We start from the raw sequence: 25,284 nt of genomic DNA on the forward strand, positions 1-25,284 counted from the left end.
TACTCTGAAGGGTTGTAAGAGTAGGGAAGCTGTGCGCAGGGAACTGAAAGTCCTCTTAGCTGTAGGAAAACCAAAACCAGTCATGGTGGAGTTTTCTCTGCAAGATGGAATTTAACACATGGTTAGAAATCAGAAATTTAGGTAGGGCTCTTTCTTGTATTGATGATATAGACAGACTCATGCTGCTTTCATGTATCTTTCAAAATATATTTTATAGGGTACCTATGCAACAGTTTATAAAGGAAGAAGTAAATTGACAGAGAATTTGGTGGCCTTGAAAGAGATCCGGTTGGAACATGAAGAAGGTGCACCCTGCACAGCAATAAGAGAAGGTATAGTTAGTACTTTTTGTGAGCAGAATGTTTTATCAAATTTATATAGAACATTTTAAAACCAAAGCTATGTAATAAGAGTTCATTTTTTGTAAGTACAAAGAGCTCAGATATAGAAATAATACATGACTGGAAAATAATATGCCATTGCAACTAATGGCATCTCATTGAGGAAAAAGAATACAATAAAATGAGGCCCTGGAGGTAGAAGCAATATCTAAAGCTAAAATATTTAACAAAAAGGAATTAGATACATTATCATACAGCTTATGAAGAAATAGTATGAAGTCATAAGATCATTGTCATAGACAAATTCTTGGCATTGGGAAGTGTTACATATTGGTGCATGGGGGAAGAGCTGACCATAAATAGTGTATTCAGGATGTAAATATATTTTTATAATGGTACCATTTTTTTTAAAGGATTATCCAGAAAACGGTTTGAGGCGACTGATAAGCCAGTTTGGAAGAAGAAAACATATCTTGGGACAGTCTCAATAGGTTAACATTTGAGCGAAAAAAAGATGTTATGTAGAGTATTAATGTAGTATAGGGAAAAACTTAGAAGTATTAAAAATATCAAACCCAGTACCATAAAAGAAAAGGAAAAAAATTCTTTTAAAATTTCTACTACAAATCCCTTTGAATTGTTTTAAGAGACTCCTAAATTCAGGCCTTCATATGTTAAACTTAGGGTTTTTTAAAAGACTGCCTACCACAGACTAAATAATTGGCTTTCTTTTCTGTTTTGCAGTTTCACTATTAAAGGATCTAAAACATGCAAATATAGTAACATTACATGACATTGTTCATACAGATAAATCTTTGACTCTGGTCTTTGAGTATCTGGTAAGCATTTCATAAAACTTCAGTATTTAATTTTGCTATAATAAAACATCACAGATTGGATTTTTTAACAGCCCCAGGGACATTCTTATTATTAGCATTTAATTATGTGTGGTACATTCAGTATCTTTCTTCAAAAAACAACTAATTTTTTTTAAAAAAACAATATTTAATATCTATGTATAACTGAATCACTTTTCTGTATACCAGAAACTAACACAACATTGAAAAGCAACTATACTTCAATTTTAAAAAGCAAACTTATTTTTAAAAACTAAATAAGTAAATGTCATGCCTTCTCAAAACTATGTATCACATAGTGCTCTGTTTTTTCAGGATAAAGATCTAAAACAGTACATGGATGACTGTGGAAACATCATGAGTATGCACAACGTAAAGGTATGCCTACTGTGTGGTTTAAAATTTTGTTTAGAGACAAACACTTAAGCAGAGACAAACTGCATTACATAATGAAATACGCCAGTCTCATAACTATTCTGCTTCAGAATTTTTTGTTACGCATTTTAAATAGGCTGTTGTTGTCTGAACACATTTACTCAGAACTTCTGTTTGCTATACTGTAGTATTTCCTAGAATCAGACCTTTTTTGTAGAACTACTTCATTTTAAAAGTTTTAGTAAGTACTTCGGAGGAATTTGAGGTTTTTGAGTAAGAGCCACCTGTTTTCCTTGCTTAGCCTTCAATAAAGTTTTAACCTTATTCTGCTTCAAAACAGAAAAGTCTTCTGACATTTCCTTTCACAGTATTATTGGTTCTCTTGGATATATATAGAACATTTACAGGTATATTCTGCTTAGAAAGAAAACAACAAGCCTGTTTTATCAGAATCCAAATGTTTAAGGTAAATGAAAATGATACAGTATATTTTGCAAAGGGCCTCCTTTAAATGGCAAAGTCCTCATGTTTAGAATGAATTTAATTATGAAACAACTTTTGAAGGTACTAATTAGTGCGTAAGGTCTAATTTATTTAATTATGAAACAACTTTTGAAGGTACTAATTAGTGCGTAAGGTCAGGAAGCTATATAGGTATTATGAATACTAGGCTGGAAATACCATTCTGCACTATTAGGAGAGAAAGAAATATAATTATGTTTTCTTACCTGAAAAATGGGTGAAGATGCAAGTAATAATAGAAAAATTTGACATAAACTTTGTGCCAGATAAAGCCCAAAAGTAAAAGTAAGATCAAATAAAAACCCTTGATACAGTTGTGTTCTTACAGTAGGTTTCTTTGACTGGATTTACTCCAAATTTAGCAAAGATCTGTTTATCTGAACTCACTCAGTGGTTCATGAGACTGTTCTGGAAATAGGTTGTCCTAGCTGTGGTTTTGCAACAGTTCCAGTTCTATAGATACTAACTTTTAAACTTAAGATACTTATTTAAATAGTTAAGTTTGGTATAAAGGAGAGCCAGTTTCTTTTACTAAAAAATAGTTCAAAATATATGGATATAACACATTGGTAGGAATTTTAGAATAGGGCTTTAAGTTTTAAGTCTCTTTTCCATGTATTTTCTGTGAGAATTGTTTTCATCATGTTTTATGTTTTATTTGGCAAAGTGTTGTGAATCTCATTTGTGTTTACTTCTGCTTATGGCTTTTATGTTGTTTTTATGTTTAAGGAAATAGAGTTGTCCTTAATTATCATAATTTGACAAAGATTTGAGAAGTTTATTTGTCTTAAGCCAGGTCTGCATGCCAGAATTAAGTTGAAAAGTATTTTATTCTCTGTTAAATATAAAAAGTAATGAGAATATTTGGAAGTAGTAATTTAAGAGTTTTCAAAACACAAATACGTAGAGTATAGAAGCTCTGCTAATTATAATTTCTTCCGGCCCGCTGTTCACCCGCTGCCTTGGCTTATTCTCGAAGTTCTAATGCTATTTTTCACCTTCCAAGAAAACCAAGGGTACACTCCTGAATGCTCTGGACTTGAGGCTCTTTTTTGTTAACCACAAAGAATCAAATACCTTCTGCTTTTCATATTCCCTTTTCCACCAAAATCCACAACAAAAAAGTTTACCATTAGCCTTATAGGAATTGCTTTTTTCCAAGAGTCATTCAGAGCTCCACAGTGCTTAATCCCTTTTCTGAATCATAGCAGGTTTTGAAGGCTGAGTGGGAGGTGCTGAAAGTGAAGTACCCAGGAGGTGGGTGATAGAAGCTGGGTTAGGTTATTTTAGGTTATTTTTATAGCACGTAATTTGCCAGAGCTGTGCAGCACCGATCTCTTTGACACTTCAAAATGTTCATAAAGCCACCAACTCTAGTGCCTTATATTAAAGGCTTTGTCCCACATCAGTTTTTTTTCAGGGGGAGGAGGGTTGGGTAATGGTAGAAGACTGATTGTTTTGTGAGAATTTCATAATTAAACTATAAACCTAATTAGTAGACCTGTAAGTTTTTGAGGTACATTTATTTAAAATCATTTTTAGTAACAAGTGAACTATTACTACTAAGATAAAGTTTCATTTGTTCACACTAAAAAAATAGATGCTTCAAATAGAATATGAATTGTAAAATTTAGATAAGTATGTAAGGAAAAGGAGATGGTTCCTTTTTTTTCTTTGACTATTCTAGGCCAGTTGCTTTTCTGTTTATCATAACTTACACCAAAGTATGTCTATTATCTGTAAGACTAATTTCTGTTTTTTGTTTCCATAGCTGTTTTTATACCAAATTCTACGTGGTTTGGCATATTGCCACAGAAGAAAGGTGTTACACCGAGATTTAAAACCACAGAACCTCCTCATTAATGAAAAAGGAGAATTAAAGCTAGCAGATTTTGGTATGGAATGTATGAGATATTTATAGATAGTTCCAGGTGGTTAAGTTTAAAAGAAAAAACAAGTATTGACACTGTATGATTGCTTTTTTGTGAGTTTGGAAGTTTTTGGAAGATATTTGAAAATTTTGGTGGTCAGTTATGTTAGTGAATGCTAAACATCACAGGTTCTCAGAAGTGGTCTAGTCCCCTAAGCGTGCTGAGACCCTTTCAGGGGATCTCCAGAGGTATAAAGTTGTTGTTGATCTAGATGAAAATTCTACTTTTCCTGTGATCAGGCAAGTATTCATATAAATAGACATTTTCATTAATAATAGAAAATGGCTTATATAATAATACCATGTCACATTGAGTTAATTTGGTTTGGACAAAATTATTATGTATTGCATTTCATGCCAGTATTGCAAATCTAATTGTGAACTGAACCAGAAGCCTGTTTGAGCAAGTACCATAGTTTAGAATTCTCTCAGAGGGAGAAGAATAAGGTCCTGAGGAAACTACAGCTGCAGTTGCTTTGATGTGGTATGGATAGAAGAGCAAACGCGAAGCCTGTCCTTTTCCCCTCATAACCCAGTAGTATATCAGGGAGAGGAATCCGAAAGTTGCTCCCATTTGCTAATTATCAAAAAATTTTGAATTTATTTTACCAAGTTGGGATGGTAGAATAAAATCTGTAATTAAATAAAATAATGTCAACGTTATTTCAGTGACATCCTTTAGCCCTTAAACTAAATGAAAATACTATGAATACTGCCTGATTTAAAAAAAAATAATTCTGGTTTCACTTGAATGACTATCTGGTTTAACAAAGTATTGAATTATCCTTCTATGACATTTTTCTTACGTAGTATTTTAATCAGATATAATAGTTACACACAGCAGAAATCACAGCCTATGGATGAATTAGTTCCTGTTTGAAATAAAGTATATGTTAAAATTTATATTTCTTCAGATATCTTTTAAAAAGTTACTTCTTTAGGTGATAAGAATTTGGAGGCATGGGGGTAATAAAAGCAACTCTTACACTAGTGGCTCGAGAGAGAAAGTTGCAAGCTCTTGCCTTTATACCTAGATAATCAGTGCATTTCATATTCAACAGGCAAAGGAATGGCACGTGTTAGCTACAGCAACTAATGATATCCAAAGACAGGTTCATTGTATTTTAATATTAACTATATAACGTAAAACTTAAGTACAGAACGACAATGTAGTTTATTCAAAGACGATTTTAAATAAAAACTTCTGCAGGGGAATTATTAATAAAACTTAACAGGATCGTGGACCAATAACTTCATGCTTTTTGGTAAGAATTGGTACAGCAAATGAAATTTGTAATCAGGTTAAAAGTCAATAAGCCTATAACTGAAAGAAATAAAATTGTTTATCTTAATATCATTGGCCTGTTTTGCATTAATTTAACTTGAAGTAGGAAGTAATTTTGGCATCATCATGGCTAGAAGGAAGATATCTTAAGTTTAGATTAGCCCAGATACTGAGACCAGGTGCATTCACTCATAAAAGTAAACATAGTCCCTGACTGTGGAATTATTATTTAGTTTAATTACATGAAGATTTGCTGACCCAAGATGATGCACACTCAAAAATTCATAAAACGAATTTTCTTAAGCTTCAAAAAGGTATAGAGTAGCCATCTCAGGCATCCTTGTGACTGCAATCGTTGTGGTCATATGAACTGGGAAATACATTCTAGCTGCTTCTTAATTGTTTTCTTTTCCCTGTGAAGGACTAGCCAGAGCCAAGTCAGTTCCCACAAAGACCTACTCAAATGAAGTTGTCACACTTTGGTACCGGCCGCCTGATGTGCTTCTGGGTTCCTCAGAGTACTCAACACAGATTGACATGTGGTAAATATATGCATATGTTATTGCCATTTATAATTTTGAAAGAATGTAGCCATTAACACAGGACATACTGATTGGTATTTGGCTTTAAGGAGATGTTATTTTAAAGAGAGACAATATAAACAATGATGAAGAGTTCTGGCAAGTAGGATCACCTAGGTTTAAAGACCAGTTTGAAATTACTGGCCTGTGCCTCAGTTTCCTCATTTAAGGAAATGAGAATCATAACAATAACTACTTTAAAAGCCTGTTCTGTGAATAATGTTAAGACCAAATGAGCTGATATATATAAAGCACTTTGAAGAGTGTCTGGTACAAAATTATTATTTTTATCATCATTTAATATTCACCAAAACCCACTTGCTTTAAGTTGATCTTGAAACAGTGAAATACAGTAGTAATCTTCCTCACCTGGCACTTTGATCATGACACTCCTTTATTCAAACACATTTGCTGCTTCCCCATTCACTACCTGTTATGGAATAAGGTATCGTTCTTCAATCTGGTATTTAATAATCTTCATGAAATGTCTCTTCCTTTTTCAGTTTACTTCAAACTATTCAGCGTAGATGTTTCCATTTAGCCAAATGGCTACTTAACTATATTTCATAAATAAACCTGGGCTTTCCCAGCTTTGCTCTTATATTCATACCAGTTCACCTGTCTTTAATGACTACTCTGTTTCTCTGACTAAGGCCTGTGCCTAGGGCCTTCAAAACATAGTTTTTCATAAATCCTCCCTGACTATAACCTAGCCTCCCATGGCTAATTTTTTCCCTTGAACTGTGGTTACACTTACTGCAAGTACTCTTTGTGTAGTGATAAATCATATAGTTTGTTTTGTTGTTGTCTTGGGTTGAACATTTATATAATTTGTATTGTGAAACATTTTTTCTTTTTAAAGCTTCTTTAAATTTTGGGAATATATATATAACCAGATTTACCATTAAGTACATTTACAGTGCTGTGCATCCATTATCATCAGTCTCCACAACTCTTTTCATTTTGCAGACTAAAACTTTGTACTTATTAAATAGTAACTCCCCATTTCCCTCTCCCTCCACCGTTTTTCTGGGTTTGTGAATTTGGCTTTTTAAGTACCTCATATAGGTAAAATCATATAGTATTTGTTTTGTTGTGACTGGTTTATTTTACTTAGCATAAATGTCATCAAGGTTTACCCCTGGCAAAGATAGATACTTGACTTTTTTATTTGTCAGAATTTCCTTCATTTTTAAGGCTGAATAATCATTATACATATATGTTATTTTGTTTATTGATTCATGCACTGATGGACAGTTGGGTTGTTACCACGTTTTGGCTGTTGTGCTGCTGTGGACATGAGTGTACAAATACCTCTTTGAGATACTGCTTTTCTTTTGGTTATATACTTAGAAGTGGAATTTCTAGATCATATGGCAATTCTATTTTACATTTTTTGATGAATTACCATACTGTTGGCCATAGTGGCTCCATTATTTAATCTTCTATATAATATTTTAATTTATATATATACACACACATATATATACGTAATTGCTAGGTTGTGAGTCTTTAAAGGAAGGACTCCTATCTTAAACTCATATCTTCACACAGGTGAAGACAGTATCTATTTAGTGAGCCTCTATCCATTTCTCTTCCTTCTCTTAACACATTCTCTCTCTCTCTCTCTCTCTCTGTCTTACTCACTCTCACTCACTTTACCCTACATCTATGAGCTCTGTCTCTGCTTCCTACATAAAAACATCTTGAATCATTTGTTTCTCCCTATCTCTGCTGACCACCACTGCCTAACACATAGTAAGCATTAAATCACTATTAGCTATGGTTAGTGGTATTATTCAGGGATCATGCAGAAGAGGGCTGGACATTTTAAGTGGGGAAAATGGATATAGAAGTATGGAAGATGATAAGCTAAATGTTAACAAGTTAGTTTAGTTATATCTGAAAGAAATCTGCAGATTTTCTAGCAGGCTAGTACAAAATTCTCCAGAGAGGCAGCCTTAGGGAAAAGACTCTTGTGCTTAATAATATATAAACGGATTACTCATCTTTTTTTTTTTATGGTATATTTTATAGGGGTGTTGGTTGCATTTTCTTTGAAATGGCTTCTGGAAGACCTCTGTTTCCAGGATCAACTGTGGAAGATGAACTGCACTTAATTTTCCGACTGCTAGGTAACAAAAGAACTTTCTTCTCAGTGATTTGTTACCTGTAATTGAGTAGCTGGATACGACTACATCTTTCAAATGTATATTTATAAATTTGATACTGAGACTAACATAAATAGCTATTATAAGAATTATAATTTTCATGTTAAGATAAAAATCCTTCTAGATAACTTCTGCTTTTTATTTACTGATTTCTACCTGTGCAATAATGATTCTATGAAAAAACAGAAGAGAAATATTATTGAAAATTGACTTTTAGCACATTATTAGGAAATATTTTAGCTTAGATGTCAATTAGGCATCATTTTTGTGGAATCTTTGCTTAGTCTGAAAAGTCTGTATGTTTACTGTTTCTGTCATTCTAATTTTAGTTGAAACAGTCAAATTATCTACTAAATATAAATTGTTATTTAAGACACTTTTGTTCTGCCTATATATATTTGCCTGTATAAAAATTTCTATATAAGTATATATATTTTTAAATTCAGGAACTCCATCTCAGGAAAATTGGCCAGGTGTTTCTTCAAATGATGAGTTCAAGAACTACAACTTTCCAAAATATAAACCACAGCCTCTAATTAACCACGCACCCAGGTATTTTTTTTCTCTCTTTACGTGAAGGTGGGAACACACTACTTTTTTTTTTAATTCTTTTTAGTCTCTCTCTCTTTTTTTTCTTTTTAGTCTATCGAACCATTTGTCATGGTAAGGATTCAGGAAAAATACTTGATATACATACACAATTCTTAAATATTTTAGAATTTAATTTCTTCCTATGTCAAATTAATTTTATAATTCAGTGACCAAGAATCACTAAACTATGTAAGTCCAGAGAATTGAACTATAAATAAAATGAGCATAGAATATATATATATATTATATAATTCTAGGGTTTATGTAGGATATTCCTTTTCCCAGAAGGAAAACATTGATATATGCCTTATTCAGAACTGTGAAGACCATGATGAAATTTATTTTTTCTATACCATTATTCTATATTTCGGGCTTCCCAGGTGGTGTAGTGGTAAAGAATCCACCTGCCATTGCAGGAGATGTAAGAGACACGGGTTTCAGTCTCGGGGTCAGAAAGATCCCCTGGAGGAGGAAGTGGCAACCCAGTCCAGTATTCTTACCTTGAAAGTCCTATGGACAGAGGAGCCTGGCAAGCTACAAAGACCATGGGGTCACAAAGAGTTGGACACAACTGAGCATGCACATTCTGTGTTTACTTAGGAATGTGTAATAGGCAAAATCTTGGCTCTTATACAGGATGACCCATCATAATTTTGGCCAGTGTTAATGATAATTTGTATTTGAAGAATATGAAATTTCTGACCCTTCATATCCTCTATGTTGCCCATCCGATTACAGACCTACCTCAGATCCATCTAAGACTCCCATTAAAATTTGAGTGAGAATGTTTTTACTTACGGAATGTATTACATTTCTGTAAGTAACGTTAGAATCACTAACCCCCTTTGTATTTTTTCATCTTTCCTTAAGAAAAAATAGATGTGAAAAGGGCACCAAGATACCAAATAAGGCAAATATCTGTTTTAATCAAAAGCCATTCACATTGCTCACAACATAACATACTCACTCTAGTTCCATTTATTCTCAAGATAGGGACGATTAGTAAGAGCATTCTGGTGCCAAAACTATTTTGAAAGTGTTTATGTGATTTGATAGCCTTGTCACTAAACTAACTGGTAACATTCTAAGTAGACTTCCTAAGAAGGAAGAATAATATAATGTGTTAGACTTTTAGCATAAAAGCATAAATCCTATTTTTGTCATATATATATTGCTTGCTGTTGTAATGTCCAGGGTAAAAAGTTGCAGCTCTTTAAAGCAGATTCTTTAAAGAATCCGCCTACAGTGCAGGTGACCCTGATTCAATTCCTGGGTGGGGAAGATCCCCTGGAGAAGGGAAAGGCTACCCACTCCAGTATTCTGGCCTGGAGAATTCCATGGACTGTATATAGTCCATGCGGTTGCAGAGTCGGACACAACTGAGCAACTTCCACTTTATTTGTAGCCACAGAGTTCCGAGTGTTTGTCAGAATGGCAGACTGCAAAGGATTAGGAGACTCTGGAGAATCTCTAGGCCACAGCATCCACAGTTCCTACTAAGAGCACTTAAGATGGAAGGGAGAGGAGGCAGTTTCCATAATTGTGCTTTTGCCAGTGAATATCAGTGCATGATAGAATTTGTGACTTGTGACTTCTGATCGGGAGGTTATCTCTTTAAGATAACCCCTAAATCCTCTACTCCTGTTTTATTAATTCCATCCTTACAATTTTTTGTCTTTATTGATTATGTCATTGGTTTTGTATCCCTTTTAAATAAAGTTTTATGAAATTATTGAGGCATATTTAAATTGAACTTTATAGCTTCTAGTACCCAACCTTCAGCATATTGTCCTGTAAAAATTTGTTGAGTGATTCATCTCTGTTTATCTTGAACCACAATGATAAATTTGGAGGTCTCTTACCGTTGTGTTTTCACCTGTATAATACGAAATGATGCCGTTGTACTCTTGCCTTCACTAGAACACTGTGAAAACAGATCTAGTTTACTAAAGTTTTTTTCAATAATACAGGTTATTTTGTTTAGAGATAAAATAGTGATTTTTTAAAATTCTATCATTTTAGTAATCTAATTTCCTCTTGAATATTGAAATTTTGAGTTGATGCCCAGTTACTTGTGATTTCTTCTTAAACAAGTGGCACGATAAATCTTAAGGATAAAACAGATTTGAATCTGTTTGAAAAGCAGCAAAGTGTGCTATTTTAGGGCAGTTGAATTTAGCAGATGAAAACACTTGGAAAATAGTTTTATTTAGAAAGTTGCTATCAGCTAAGATTAATAAATAAATTGTTACTTGTCCTTCCTTGTTTTTAGGTTAGACTCTGAAGGAATTGAGTTGATAACAAAATTTCTTCAGGTAAGTTACATCTTTTTTATAGTCATTAAATGGTATGTTAACTTCTCTGAGCCTTAGTTTTTTCATCTATAGAATGGGATCAGTATATCTAGCATACTTAAGACACGTGCTTAGGTGAAAAAATATGGTTTCTCCTAGTGTGTATGGGTCTCTCCTTGTAACCCAGAACAGTCTGAGGTGAAGGGAATATTTTTTTTTTTGAAGCTTATTTTTGGTGATTATTGGCGATCATAGAAGCCAAAGAGATAGTTGCTAATTGCTGCTGTTGTCCGTCGACTTTCTTGGTGATTCTCCAACAGACTATGTAGAAACAGAAAAAAAGACATATAAAAATGTGCATAGCATATTCCCTTCACTGAGATAGTTAGCTGCTGGCACTGATCAACTGTGTCAAGGCCATGTTCTCTGCAGTTCATGTTTTCTTATGTTTGCTTTCTTTTTTCCTTATCCCTATGCTCTATAGGCTGTTGTACCTCCAAATCCATCCATATCTGCATTCAGAGCAGAAACGACAGAGAGGATAAGAGTGTGTCAGTCACATTAGTCCTCATGTATCTGCAAAGCAAAGGCTTTTCCAAAACCCCTCTAAGGACTTCTTCCTATGTCTCCGAAATCTTCATATAGCTAGAATGTTGATTGTAAGAGAGGCTGAGAATTGAGGCGCTGGATTGCCATAATTAGCCTAAACTTAGAATAGTCATGATTCTTATGTCAGAGTTGGAAGCATGAATGCCTTAAATCTACATTATCTCATGAAGGAAGAAGGGGAAATGGGTATTGAATAGGTAATTTAATAATATCTTTCTTAAAGGTATTAGTTACATTCTAATAATCCTTTGTTGTTCATGAAGAAAAGTAACACCATAGGTCAGATATTTTGCTTTTTTTCCCATCACTTCAGAAAATATAAGGAATCTTAATCTTTAGTTAAGATCCAGGTTTGTTTTGGAAATTTGTAACTGGGATCATTGCTACACAAGCTCAGTAGTAACTCAATTTAGAGCATAGTAAATTGGTTCTTAAAAATAAGTAATTTTTATTAAGTATTAAGTAATCAAGCTAACGGTAGCTCTAAACATTTACATGCTAATTTGTGTGTGTGTCCCCTACCCCTCACACATGCTTTTTCCATTATTTAGAGAAAAAAATTAATGAAGCTGCTTTTTTGGTTTTTCACAGTATGAATCTAAGAAAAGGGTTTCAGCAGAAGAGGCCATGAAACATGTGTACTTTCGAAGTCTGGGACCGAGAATACATGCTTTACCTGAAAGTAAGAGAAATTCTAGAGTGTGTCCTTCCATCCCCTTTATTTTTATCCAGGTTTGGAAACTGGGGTGAATTAGGAGTTGAGGAAGGGACTATTGCTTTTTAAGCCTAAAATTCTGGTCTTATTGTAATTAGATCAGAAATCCTTGAAGGGAGGCGTATGTCTTATTTACCTGTTTCAATTTATTTCTTTTAACACTGAGCATGTTGCTATGACTCTTAAGAAATCAGTAGCACTTCTATGTGGGTCATTAGTCTTATTGGACTTAAGCTGGAAAATGCCATCCAATGATGGCATTGGGCCAATTGTCATTAGGCCCAATCTGAATTACTTTGATTCAGAGTTGTTAAAAATGGATTACAAGCAAGTCGTAATGAAACACAGCCAAAACATTAGTTTTCTCATGAAAGTAAATTTCCTTTTTAAGACATGAAGATGGTTTTCCTTAACTGTGTTCACTCAGACTTAACTAGCCCCATGACAGAGTTGAGCATATTGTCATTAAAATAGCTGATTTCTCATGCCTGAGGTAACTGCTTGATTTTACTCAGAACATTCTTAAAAATTACCCCAATATATTACTTTAAAACTGAGCAAGGTGAATGGGGAATTAAGAGAATATTTCGGAAATGAGCTACCAAAAGCTTTCATTAATTTCCCATTCTCATTTACTAGACAATGGTTTTCTAATTGGAATCAAGACTCCTCATGACTTTTCACTTAGAACCTAAAGGATATTTTGTAATGAAAGACTACCTCTGTGGCAGAGATGGAAATGAGAAAGATGAATTACAAGTATTTTTTAAGATGCTATTTACATTTCATTATTACTAATAATATCAAGTTTTAAAGTTTGAGTTGCAGGAAAGGTGTATAAACCTATTTCTTGTTTTTCTGTAAAATTCTCAAGATAGTTTGAGGATTGGACCTTCACTGCCATCATAAGACAAATGGATAAAGGATAGAATAAAACTGAGTAATACATTTTGATGAGGTCTCCCAACCTCAGTAAGCCCTAGAAATAAACAGTGTACATTCTCCTCAGAGAAACACACACTCACAGCCTAATTTAAAGCCAGATTGGAGGAGAAAGGTTCTGAGGGGAGATTATTTGGCTTGGTTTTCTTCTCAAAACCTTGGAACAAAAGAGAAAATACTTCAGTGGGGCTCTAACCTTGTAAATGTAGTATAAATGTTTCACATTCACTCAGTATATAATTTAGATGTTTTGTGTCTAGTTGGATTATATTTGCTTTAATGATAGGCTTTCATCTGCTGTTTTTTTGTCTATGCATTTTAGGTGTATCAATATTCAGTTTGAAAGAGATTCAGTTGCAAAAGGACCCCGGTTTTCGAAATTCTTCTTATCCAGAGACAGGTGTGTTTGTCATAAACCATTTCACATGTCGTTCATGAAATATTGCGTGGAACCAAGTTTTTGGTTTATAAATTGATCAGTAAAATTATGTAAAAACCAATGTACAGTGCATTCCACAACGGTGTTTGTTTAGCATTGCACATACTCACTTTTCTGTATGATGTGGGCAGCTCAGTAATTCTTCAGAGAGAATCTGACTGAGTCCAATCAGGGATCCTGAAAGCTGCAGATGGCACAGAGACCTCTTACAAGTGACCTGGCTTGATCACTGACCGCCACCCCTGGCACCTGAGGCAGAAGACACATCTGTGCTCCCCTAGTCATCAGGTTCATCACTTCGAAGCATAGAAGCTGTAGACTGACCCCATCAACAAGAGGGTCCTTTAAGACAGAGCTGATCACTCTTACCATGGAATTAGCTTTTGCTGGTGGGAACATTAGCTTCATAGAGTCACCAAATACTGTTTGTGGGATAAAACTGAACCTTGAACTGCCTCATAAAATGACTTTATATTTTAGGACATGCGAAGAACAGAAGACAGAGCATGCTCTTTTAAGTCTGATAACATGGTTTCAAGCCCAGCCCCCAGCCTTTCTTATCAATCAAGGACTCATATCTGAAGGCAATTATTTCTTTTGGTGGACTTGGAATCTTCGTTTGTCTACACTGTCCTCTTCACAGTGGAGTCTTTTTATTTCAGACCTACAAATTGTTTTTATATTTGTTGTCACAGTGTGACAATTTTTTTGTACAGTTGGTTTTAAGGTCTTCTCTGCCATTAGAGCCAGTAGGTTACAGCTGTTGATGGTAACTATAGCTGCAATTTTTGTGCAGGACTGAGAAACACAGTGCATTATTTATTGCGGAATCATTGCTGCTAAATAACTACTGTCTGTTTATTTAACACAACAGTTGATGCCTGGAGAAGTTGCAGTGGCTTTATTATATGTGAATGCATCTGTTTCTCTTCATAAATTGTTTTACTGCTGCATTTTTTGTTTGTTTTTAAAATTAAACTGCATTGTTTCCTGGAATGTAAATTTAGCTTTGCTTAACAGTAAAATAAGTGAGCCAACTTGAACACTCTTACATTCATGCTATATAATTTTTTATTGAACATTGGCAAATAGAGTAGCTAAGAAATCAATAAGCACATTATGTTTAGGAAAGCATGTGATGCAGAAGTTGATTCGAGCAAGTGAATACCTGACACTTTGGGGATCTTGAATTACATACCAGTAAATTAAAGTACCACAATTATTTATTTTTACCTTTCCTCATTTTAGAAATATTTACTGCATATTATTGGATATTTGTATACTAATACACTTAACCTGTTTTACATTGTGCTTTAATTTAGTTAAACCATACAAGTCCAGTCAAACATGAGAGATCTTGTTTTATTTGTCTTAAATACAATTCTTTTAAAAATTAGAATGGATGATTCTTCATTGGGGAACAATTTATTTCATTTGAGAGATGTGTATATGTGTGTGTTTTAATAGCATTCACTTGGAATCAGCTGAAAGACGTAATATGTGTTTGATATGAGCCATGATAAATAACAAACGAGAGAAATGAGAACTTGGAAGATTGTTTTAAAGCATTCTAGGTATTATCTGTTTACCAGAGATAGTAAATATTACAGTTTTAATTATGCATCTTTTTGAATATCATAAATACACCTTGATGTTGGTAACAGTGTTTTAAGCATTTGTGTTCACTTTTAAGGACTATTTGTTTAGTGCATCTTACCAACTGCAAATCTTAATTGCTATATTTTGAAATGGTCATGTAAATTTGGGGCTTATATATCATGAAAAGAGTCATAACTTAATTCATTTTCCTGACATTCACTGTAAAACATTCAGGGTCCTACCATTTCTGTTCAGGAAATCTTGTAGTTTATTGTTATTTAACAGTATTAAGTGAATTTTTGTATGTTTCATTTTAACTTTATTTGTGAATAGTGATTGTGGCATGTTTGGGGTATTATTTTAATATTTCATGATACTGAAGTTTTAATTTTTAAAAAAATTTCTGGAAGAAACAGATTCATGTGTAATGGTGAATATTGGACCACTACTGCTTTTCACATTTGTAAATTGGTTTTATGTTAAACTCTGTAGCCTAACAAACTGCTGTTATTTCTAACTGACAGACATGTATTAATATTGTACTTTGAAGGTTATAAATATTATGTGAAAATTCCTCCATTTTGTTTCAAAATTTATAATAACAAAATCTTCATGTTGTTAAAATGTGGTTTTGTTGAGTCACGGTTCTTTCTTGGGGAAGAAGGCTGTGCAGAATGGGACCATTTTCTTTTATGTGTCTCAAGATAAAAAAGTGTCTCTGTGCCAGTAGCAATTAATTTATAATTGTGCTGGCCATTCGTTTACTAATCTTTACTGTAGTTTTATAGGATAGCACTTTTAATTGTCAGATTTTTCATTTCATAGATTATCTATTTGATTTGTTGAAAATTTGACAGTTATCCTTATGTTTCATTCTTGCATATAAAAGGTGAAGAATTGTATCCAAGTTATATAAAATTGCTCTTCCTAGGAAAAACTATGGATGTTCCTTCATTTTATTAAGGAATTTGATTTTCTTTTTTTGATACTTGAGCATCATTCAGATTCTGAAAACTTTGCAGTGAAGAGAATTGAAGCTCAAATTGTGAACCTTGAACAGATGATTCGTCTTAAACTGACAAGGTTCTTAAAGGTAAGAGGGGATGCCATTTTTGTTTTCCTTCCAAGTGATGTTAACATGTTATAATCTTTTTGACCAAAGACAGTTCCTGTGGTTTGTGTGTGTGTGTTTTTACTGTTTTCTAAAATTGTGGTAAAATACATGTAACATAAAATTTACCATTTTAACGCTTTGTAAGCATACAATTTAGTGGCATTAAGTATTATGTTCACAGTGTTGTAAAGCAGTTACCTATTTCCAGGATTTTTCATCACTCCAACAACAGAAACTTTGTAGCCATTATAATCTCCACCCCGCGCACCCCCCCCCACCACCACCATGTTTTCTCCTTCCCTCATCCTTTGGGTAATCTCTTACCTGCTGCTGCTGCTAAGTCGCTTCAGTTGTGTCCGACTCCGTGCGACCCCTAGATGGCAGCCCACCAGGTTCCTCTGTCCATGGGATTTTCCAGGCAAGAGTACTGGAGTGGGTTGCCATTTCCTCCTCCAATGCATGCAAGTGAAAAGTCAAAGTGAAGTCGCTCAGTCGTGTCCGACTCTTAGCGACCCCATGGACTGGGATTTTCCAGGCAAGAGTACTGGAGTGGGGTGCCATTGCCTTCTCCGTCTCTTACCTAGAATAAGCAAATTCATAGAGACAAAAACTACATATTTAATCGTATCACACTTGTTTTTTTGTCTCTGGCTTATTTCACTTAACATAATGTTTTCAAGGTTCATCCATATTGTAGCATGTGTCAGAACTTCATTTGTTTTCATGGCTGAGTAACATTGTTGTGTGACTATACAACATTTGCTTATCCATTTATCTGTATATCCAGGCAAAATATGGATAATTTGCTTATCCATTCATCTGTTGATAGACATGGTTTTTTTTTTTTTCCATTTTTGGCTGTTGTGAATAATGTTGCTATGAACATTGGTATACAAGCATCTGTTTGAGCCTTTTCAAATTCTTTGGGTTCATATACCAGGAGTGGAATTGTTGGGTCAGTTGGTAATTTAATCCTTAACTTTTTCAGAAACCACCAAACTGTTTTCTATAGTACCCACACCATATTACATTTTTCAGTAGTAATGCATGAGGTCCAATTTCTCCTCATCCTTGCTTCTTTTTTCCCATTATATACATTCTAATAACTTTGAAGTGGTGTCTCATTGTGGTTTTGATTTCCCTAAGGACTTGAGGGAGTTAAGCACCTTTTCATGTGTTACCGACCATTATCTGCTTTAGAGAAACGTATATTCAAGTCCTTTGTCTTTTAAAAAGTTTGGTTGTATGTCTTTTTGTTGTTGAGTTATAGGAGTTCTTTATATCGTCTAGAACATTATGACATACATAATTTGTAATTATTTTTTTTTGTGGGTTGTGCTCACTTTATGGTGTCCTGTTGATAAACAGAAGTTTTTTATTTTCATGAAGTCCCGTTTAGTTCTTCTTTGCATATATAAGTTGCTTTAGCTAAATCCACGGAGAAGGCAATGGCACCCTACTCCAGTACTCTTGCTGGGAAAATCCCATGGACAGAGGAGCCTGGTGGGCTGCAGTCCATGGGGTCACTAAGAGTAGGACACTGAGCGACTTCACTTTCACTTTTCACTTTCATCCATTGGAGAAGGTAGTGGCAACCCACTCCAGTGTTCTTGCCTGGAGAATCCCAGGGACGGGGGAGCCTGGTGGGCTGTCGTCTATGGGGTCGCACAGAGTCGGACACGACTGAAGCGACTTAGCAGCTAAATCCAAGGTTTTTAATATTTTCCCATTTTAAGAGTTTTATAGTTTAGTGCTTACATTTAGGACCTTGATCTGTTTTGAATTAATGTGTGGTGTAAAGTGAGGGGCAAACCTCATTCCTTTGCATGTGAGTATCTAGTTTTCCTAGACCTGTTTGTTGAAAGACCTGACCTTTTCCCCCTTGGCACCTTGTTGAAAATCAATTGATCATAGAAATGAGGGTTTGTTTGGGGGTTCTTAATTCTGCTCTTGGTTTACATATCCATCCTTCTACCAGTTCCACAGTGTTTTAATTAATTGTAGCTTTATAAGTTTTGCACTCAAGAAGTGTGAGTCCTCCACTTCTGTTTTTCTTTTTCAGGATAGTTTTGTATATTCTAGGTTCCTTGAAATTCCATATAAATTTTAGGATGAGATTTTTGGGACTGTGATGAATTTATTGAATCCATAGATCACTTTGGGTAGTACTATGATCTTAACAATATTAAGTGTTCTAATCCATGACCATGGGATGGCTTTAATTTCTTGATATTAATCGCAGCTAAAAGAGTAAATGGTTATGTAGTTTCTCCCTCCTCATTACCTCCCTACCTCAATGCAGAATGACAGAACTTCAGATTTAAGTGATCAGAGGACCAGTTTTTAAATCTATTCCCTTCTACCCAACTCAGTGTCAAGAAGTATATTTGTTTCCTTAAATACCTGTTTAAATGTATATATATGTAGTGTTTCAATGTGCAATATTTAAGCTAAATAACAATTCTTTTTCCAACTTATACCCATAGAATAGCGACATTTGAATCATCCCAAGTAAATGGAAGTAATACAACCCACTTGCCTCTTCACACCTTTTATCACAAAGTATTTATTGAACAAAAATAATATAACAGTAAAAATGATACATATATGAAAATTGAAGATTTGCAGTCATAGAAAAGATGTATACAAAAGAGACCAACAGTTAGGTTATAGTTCTATAAACTTTACCATAGCATTTTAACACTGATCAAGCAAACATAAGAGAAAACAAAGTTATTCTGTTCTTTGAAACCTATTTTTTGACTAAAATATTTGTTTAAAAAAGACAAACCCAACACACACACACACACACACACACACACACAGAATGAGGCAGAGCAATAAGGCTTATATACTTCAACACCTCCAGTTATCTATTTGTGTCATGTGAGTTTTTTTGGTGCATCAAAAATTACTGTATTCTTTCCATTTCTAGTAAATGGAGCTAGAGTGTATGTTAATCATAGTATTTGGAGGAAGGGAATACTAGGTTGAGGTTTTTGCACATTGACTTTAGTTTCTCTAAGAATCCTGCATTTGAGGTATGCTCTTAACTGACTTGTTTGTTTGTTTGTTTTTAATGCTCTTTTGTTTTTTTCTACCTACCATGCAGTTTTGGACCAGTAGGTACCTATACCTAGGCGTGGGGAGGTAGAACTGGACTGAGCACCAGTCATTGTTCTACCTTCGGTGAGCATGTAGCTCTAGGCATTCCCACTTTGTGCAGTTGTCCTTACCTGGAAATGGTGGTTGGATGTCTCTCAAAGGCCTCTTCTAACATTTTCTGTTTGGTAAACACCAGTCCCCTGGACTAACTCTTTTATTTTAGTATAGAATTATCCTTTGTGGGTAGTGACAGCAGTGTCTCCTTGCAGATTGTGGAACCAGGCCCATTACTTTATATTCAAAGATGCATATTAGAGTTTGGATTTTTCCCCCAGATAAGGGCTTACATCACCAAATAAAATTCCAATTGAAAATCTCAAGCTCAATTCCAGTTGAACATCTCAAGCGTTAAAAGTGTTGCAACAAAATTTTAGATTTCTTGAAAACTCAAATGTTTGTTTTTACAACCTTTGTTTTTTACCCTTTCTCATAATCCCTGCCATTTAACGCCTCATTTGGATCAGTGAATTATTTAGCCACATTTCAAATTGGTTTCTGTTATAGTTAAGGATGGTAATTTTCTTGAGTTGAACGCACTGGGCATCTTCCAGTTCTTGAATCTTACATTAGAACTTCACTACTTCATATACAGATGGGCACCGTAAACTGGTGCCTGCTGATTTTTCTGAGGAACAGAAAGTGTTTCTCTTATCACTGCTCTAAACTACACTACACAAAAGGACTCACTGCTTAGTACTGCAGGTTGTTACATAAGTTCAGTTCGACAATAAGGTTCCTGAAGAATTTTATATTTTTTTAATCAATATTCCTTCATTCTCACCATAAACAGTAATACATAAAGCAGTGTATCCTACACACCTCAATTTCCACAACCAAGGCTTTACCCATACACATGAAGATACCTGGTATTACAAAATGTTTTCTTTGTTACATGTATTCATCACCAGTCTGTGAACCTTTTCCAAAGCATAGGATTTTTAAATGTTAGTTTCTGGGGTTCAGAGAAACCCTAACTTAGATACAGTAAATGCATCAGAGAGGTATGATTCTCAATGGAAAATGGGAAGAACCAGGTTAATTTTTTAAAATAAGAATGTGCTAACCTAGGAAATATTCCAGGGGCATAGATTGAGTGTACTTGATATAGTTTTTCCATCTCAGGCTTTTGTGTGGAAGGAGTCTCAAAGATTGTAAACAGGAGGCTAGCCTTTCAAGGTTCATTTTTCAAAAAATGCACTTTAGAACATTTTCATGAAATTTTATTGTCTAAATATGGCTTGTTTTTTTATAAAAACATTACTTGGATATTATATTCACTGAATTTCAGTTCAAAAGAGGTTCTAAGGCAATTCTCATACAGTTGAAAGCCAAAAAGAAAAGTAATGAATGCTTTCATATTGCCTACTTGTGAAAAATAATGAAATTCTACTAGAGTTGTTTGATACTAATTTTTGTCTTTCATTTTCTCAATACTAAAAATATATATAGATAATTTACAATAAACTAAATGCAAAGGAAGGCACAGCTGGTTATAGTGTATATAAGCACAGTTCAGCATTTGCAGAATTAAAGAGGAAGAAAGCTTCACATCCTTATTTCATTGAAAACCATTTAGAAAAGTTCTTCACTGTCAACAGTGTTCAACACTTAAGAGCTAAGAAGATATAAAAACAAAAACATTAAAATTCACTTAATGCAAAACAGATTTTCATATATACTTGAATATAAAAAAGGTTTTAAAATGCTAACATAAATCTAGACCATCCATGTTATGAAAAGTGCAAACCAAATTAACAGACGGGTTTCACAACATCCTTCTCACGACACAGGTAAACTAGCCCATGGGGACAAATTGTTTCATCAGTTAATGAGTCTTTAAATTGTGGCCAGATGTCATCAGGATTTCTGAGAGTTCGAAGAAAGCAGTACTGGAGAAGCAGCTCTGTCCAGACTGGGGATTGGCACTGGCATGTGGCCATTGAGCAGTGTTGGGAACTGTAGGGGCAAAAGATGTTTACAATAATTACTGCAAATCCATTGGGAAGACCAGAGTTTTTAACATTCCTAGACAGACCACAGTGGACCGGTTCTCTCATCACCTCTGTGATTGATAGAGGTCAGTTGCCAGTTTTTTGAAATAATTTTATTTATTTATTTTTGGCTGCTCTGGCTCTTAGTTGTAGTGTGTGGGCTTCTCATTGCAGTGGCTTCTCTTGGTGCGGAGCTCAGGCTTTAAGCCTCAGTGTAGGTCTCAGCAGTTCTGGCGCACGAGCTTATTTGCCCTAAGGCATGTGGAATCTTCCCGGACCAGGAATTGAACCCATGTTCCCCACATTGGCAGGCGTTTTCTTAATGCCTGGACCACTATGAAAGTCCATGTTGCCAATTATTTTACAGAATGAGTAACTGGAAGATGACAATGAAGTCAAGATTACGTACAGCAGAGGCTAAGGCTTAGAAAATATTCCAAATTATTTTATGTGCAGAGGCTACTCGAAAAAAATACATACTTTATATGTTGCTAAAGCATGTTCTAATAGTGTTTCTAGAAGATTCCAGTAGAATGATTATTTGCTTTACATATTAAGAAAAATCAATTTTGGAAACTAGGAAACTCTTTGTATATGAATCAGTAATTTCTCATATTGTATTTTGAAACTATCGGTTTTCCAGAGTACTACTGATGTTTCTCAGACACTGTTAAAAATGAGGTATGTTTTTATCTTAAGAGATTTAGAAAACAATATCTTTAAAAATATTCTAGTTAAAATGATAATACCAAACCAAATAGATAACCCGTAAGTGCCAAAATGTATAGTTAATGTGTCTTGTTGGTAGCTACGAAGGGACAAACGTGTATGGTTTGATGTCTTTCATGTCTAAAGTATAGCAGCTATACTCCCAACTGAACACAACATACTTAAAGACCTCCTTCTAAAACATGATTGTTGAAAACTAAGTTTTCCTTGTTGAGCACAAGATGAGTCACAGTGATCTCTTGGGCTGTCTTCTAGTTTAATTCTTACTTAGTCTATATACTGTGCTTTCTGTACCCAACTGCCCAACTTATTTTAATGTCAGTGGTAAGGGGGTGGTGCTATTAATTACTGTTTCTGTAATGGTTATAATCAAGATTTTCTTTCCTGACACTTTGAATTTTAACATTATACAGAATTTTATCCATTTCATCTGGGGTTATCAAATCTATTTACATTTAGCTTATACTTTACTTTTTATTTAAGGTGTGCTCTTAACCACTATTCCCATTGATTAAGAGTAGACACTGGAAGAAGAGCAGACTTTGAAGTCTCATACATCTTCTCTCATTTCAGTAGTAGTTTATCTTACTGGTGTTCTCAAAAGTTTTGGTTTTGTTATTGACTTCTGTCCTGTTTATTTCTATCAAGTGTCACAGTTTCTCTTGGTTAGTCTGACCTTTCTGACATGTTTCATGCTCCTCTTTATTGCCCCCCTCCCCTCCCCTCATCCACTCGCAGTCCCTTTTCTTAAACAGCATTCCCCAGCTTCTGTCCTCAGCCTTCCTTTCTCCTGTACTGTACTCAACAAACATCTCCTGGTGTCAGTTAGATAGCCCCAGCACCTCTTGCCCACTCAGTCTACAGTCAGTAAGAATGGGGGTAAGGGGCACGACACTAAACAAGAATCAGAGCTCTACCACTTGTTAACATGGGATCTTTGGAAAATTGAGCAACATCTCTGGGCCTTAGTTTCTTTTTCTTGTAAAATTGGTCATCTTTTCAAATAGAGCTGTTGAGACTATTAAATAAGGAGCCATGAAAAGTGCTTTAGAACAATGTCTGACATATGGTAGCCCTCAAAAAATTGTAGCTATTGTTATCAATAGCATTACCAGTCTTTTAATCACTTAGTAATGCTTGCCTCTTCCTGATTTTTCACTAATTACTCCTTACACCCATCTAAAAGTCATCCTCTCAATTTTACCTCTGGAATGTCTTTTTCACTCTCATGTAAAAGGTGGTTTCTCCCCTCAGAATTTGGAGTAGTGTAAATCTATGTATTCCTGCCCCTTACTCTTTCTGCCTTCTGTCCTCTCCCCACATTATGATACCAGTGATAACCTTTCTAAAATAGAGATCTTACATTAATCTCCAGCTTTAAAAGGCCTCCCATGGTTTTCACTTAACAACTCTTTAGTTATACTGTCCAAGCCCCATTGCTGCTTTTCCAACCAGTCTATCACCCAGGTCCCTTCCAGAACAGACTATGTATTTTCATATCCAAATGATGCATATCTGTTCATTTAGAATGTACTTCACTCTGCCGTGATCCTGTCCCATCTTCCCAACTCAGCTTGTCCCTTCTGCCTTAGGGCCTCTGTTCAGGCCCCAACTGGAAAGAGCAATTCTTGTTGGGTTCCTGGAGCACTGTGTTTACACACCTGGTATTCACGTGTTGTCGGAGAAGGCACTGGCACCCCACTCCAGTACTCCTGCCTGGAAAATCCCATGGACAGAGGAACCTGGTGGGCTGCAGTCCATGTGATCGCTAAGAGTCGGACACGACTGAGCGACTTCACTTTCACTTTTCACTCTCATGCGTTGGAGAAGGAAATGGCAACCCACTCCAGTGTTCTTGCCTGGAGAATCCCAGGGACGGCGGAGCCTTGGTGGGCTGCCGTCTATGGAATCTCATAGAATCGGACACGACTGAAGCGACTTAGCAGCAGCAGCATTCACGTGTTGTATATCCCCACAGTCCCTGCCTCAGAGCTTTACAAGTATTTTCTGGGTTAGATTTGTTGAGTTAAAAATTACGGAAAACTTTCTCAGTTGAAAATTACTTTGTATCTGTACCTACTAGGTATATTCCAAATATGATCAAAATCTGTTTCAAAAGCAGAATAAACATCCTAAAGACAAGCTTAAAATACTAAACAGTCCAACTGGGAACTCATCTCACTTTATAAACCAAGGTGTATATTTAGATTTAGTACAGTGTCTTTGGCAATTCTCTCTTTATGTGTCTCAATTACCAAGCATACCTCTTCTAGAAAGGCTCATATCTCCACTCTCCTTCCCTTGAAATTCTCAGTATCTGCTATCACTTACTAATAATAGCAAGAGACCCTCAGTGCCAGAACTCCTCCTCAGCCTTGTCAACTGTTACTTTAAGGATTCTGATATACTTTTCTAATTATAACAGGAAATTTGCCAGCATCATTATAGGCCAAGTCTAATTTGTCTTCCTTCTCCAACACATTCACATAGCATACGTGAAAGGGGCTTCCTGTTTTTAAAGTTACTTCCATTAGTTTAAAAAGCAGTACTGTTGATAGTAATCTAAATTTGAAACTTGATCATTTGAAACGTCTAATTAAAAAAAAAGATTCTTACCATGTTATTTTAACCATTTTCAAAACTTCAAATTTCAGCTTTCACCAGCTCAGTCCTTTTATCATACATAGGAAGAGAAGTAATACTCTAAAAGGTACAAAGTTATTTTTCTTTAGTCTCACAGACCCCAACCCCAAAAAGAGGGCCCACGGCCATGCAGCCTGTCAGCCATCCACACATGGTCACATTTTCCCATTCAGGGTTGTGTTCTGAATGGCTCCAGGAGAGAGGACAGGCCCAATTTGTGAAATCACAGTTCTGATCAGGTAGCCATTAAGTGCAGCTTTTCTTCTGCAGAATTCTAAATGTAAATCAGGAGCCACTGGTAAGCAGTGGTTCTGAGTGGGGTTTCTGGAGCAGCAGCGGCTCTAGAATGTATTAAAGAGTATTATTACCAGGCCCCATCCCAGACCTTCTG

General features: G+C 35.1%; 2 protein-coding genes across 7 annotated transcripts in view; one reads left to right on the top strand and one right to left on the bottom strand.

Moving 5' to 3' along the window:
• Positions 1-16,191, top strand: part of CDK17 (cyclin dependent kinase 17) — a 111,149-nt gene extending 94,958 nt beyond the window's left edge. Inside the window, exons 7-17 of one of the 3 annotated variants that reach the window (XM_070370323.1) lie at positions 218-332; positions 1,086-1,180; positions 1,514-1,576; positions 3,867-3,990; positions 5,732-5,852; positions 7,929-8,026; positions 8,509-8,614; positions 10,926-10,968; positions 12,148-12,238; positions 13,536-13,613; positions 13,784-16,191. In XM_070370323.1, the coding sequence (XP_070226424.1) occupies positions 218-332; positions 1,086-1,180; positions 1,514-1,576; positions 3,867-3,990; positions 5,732-5,852; positions 7,929-8,026; positions 8,509-8,614; positions 10,926-10,968; positions 12,148-12,238; positions 13,536-13,613; positions 13,784-13,791 (942 nt within the window). In that variant the 3' untranslated portion in view covers positions 13,792-16,191. Of the gene's footprint in view, positions 1-217; positions 333-1,085; positions 1,181-1,513; positions 1,577-3,866; positions 3,991-5,731; positions 5,853-7,928; positions 8,027-8,508; positions 8,615-10,925; positions 10,969-12,147; positions 12,239-13,535 lie in introns of all 3 variants that reach the window. The other 2 variants (XM_005898411.3, XM_070370324.1) reach the window with 2 other exon arrangements.
• Positions 16,192-18,911: 2,720 nt separating this feature from the next.
• ELK3 (ETS transcription factor ELK3) overlaps positions 18,912-25,284 on the bottom strand; it is a 69,860-nt gene continuing 63,487 nt past the window's right edge. For all 4 annotated transcript variants that reach the window (XM_070370328.1, XM_070370327.1, XM_005898410.3 and 1 more), the window contains one exon: positions 18,912-21,486. In XM_070370328.1, the coding sequence (XP_070226429.1) occupies positions 21,388-21,486 (99 nt within the window). In that variant the 3' untranslated portion in view covers positions 18,912-21,387. The remainder of the gene's footprint in view (positions 21,487-25,284) is intronic.

This window comes from Bos mutus, chromosome 5 (genome assembly GCF_027580195.1).
Source record: "Bos mutus isolate GX-2022 chromosome 5, NWIPB_WYAK_1.1, whole genome shotgun sequence".
NCBI classification, from domain to species: domain Eukaryota; kingdom Metazoa; phylum Chordata; class Mammalia; order Artiodactyla; family Bovidae; genus Bos; species Bos mutus.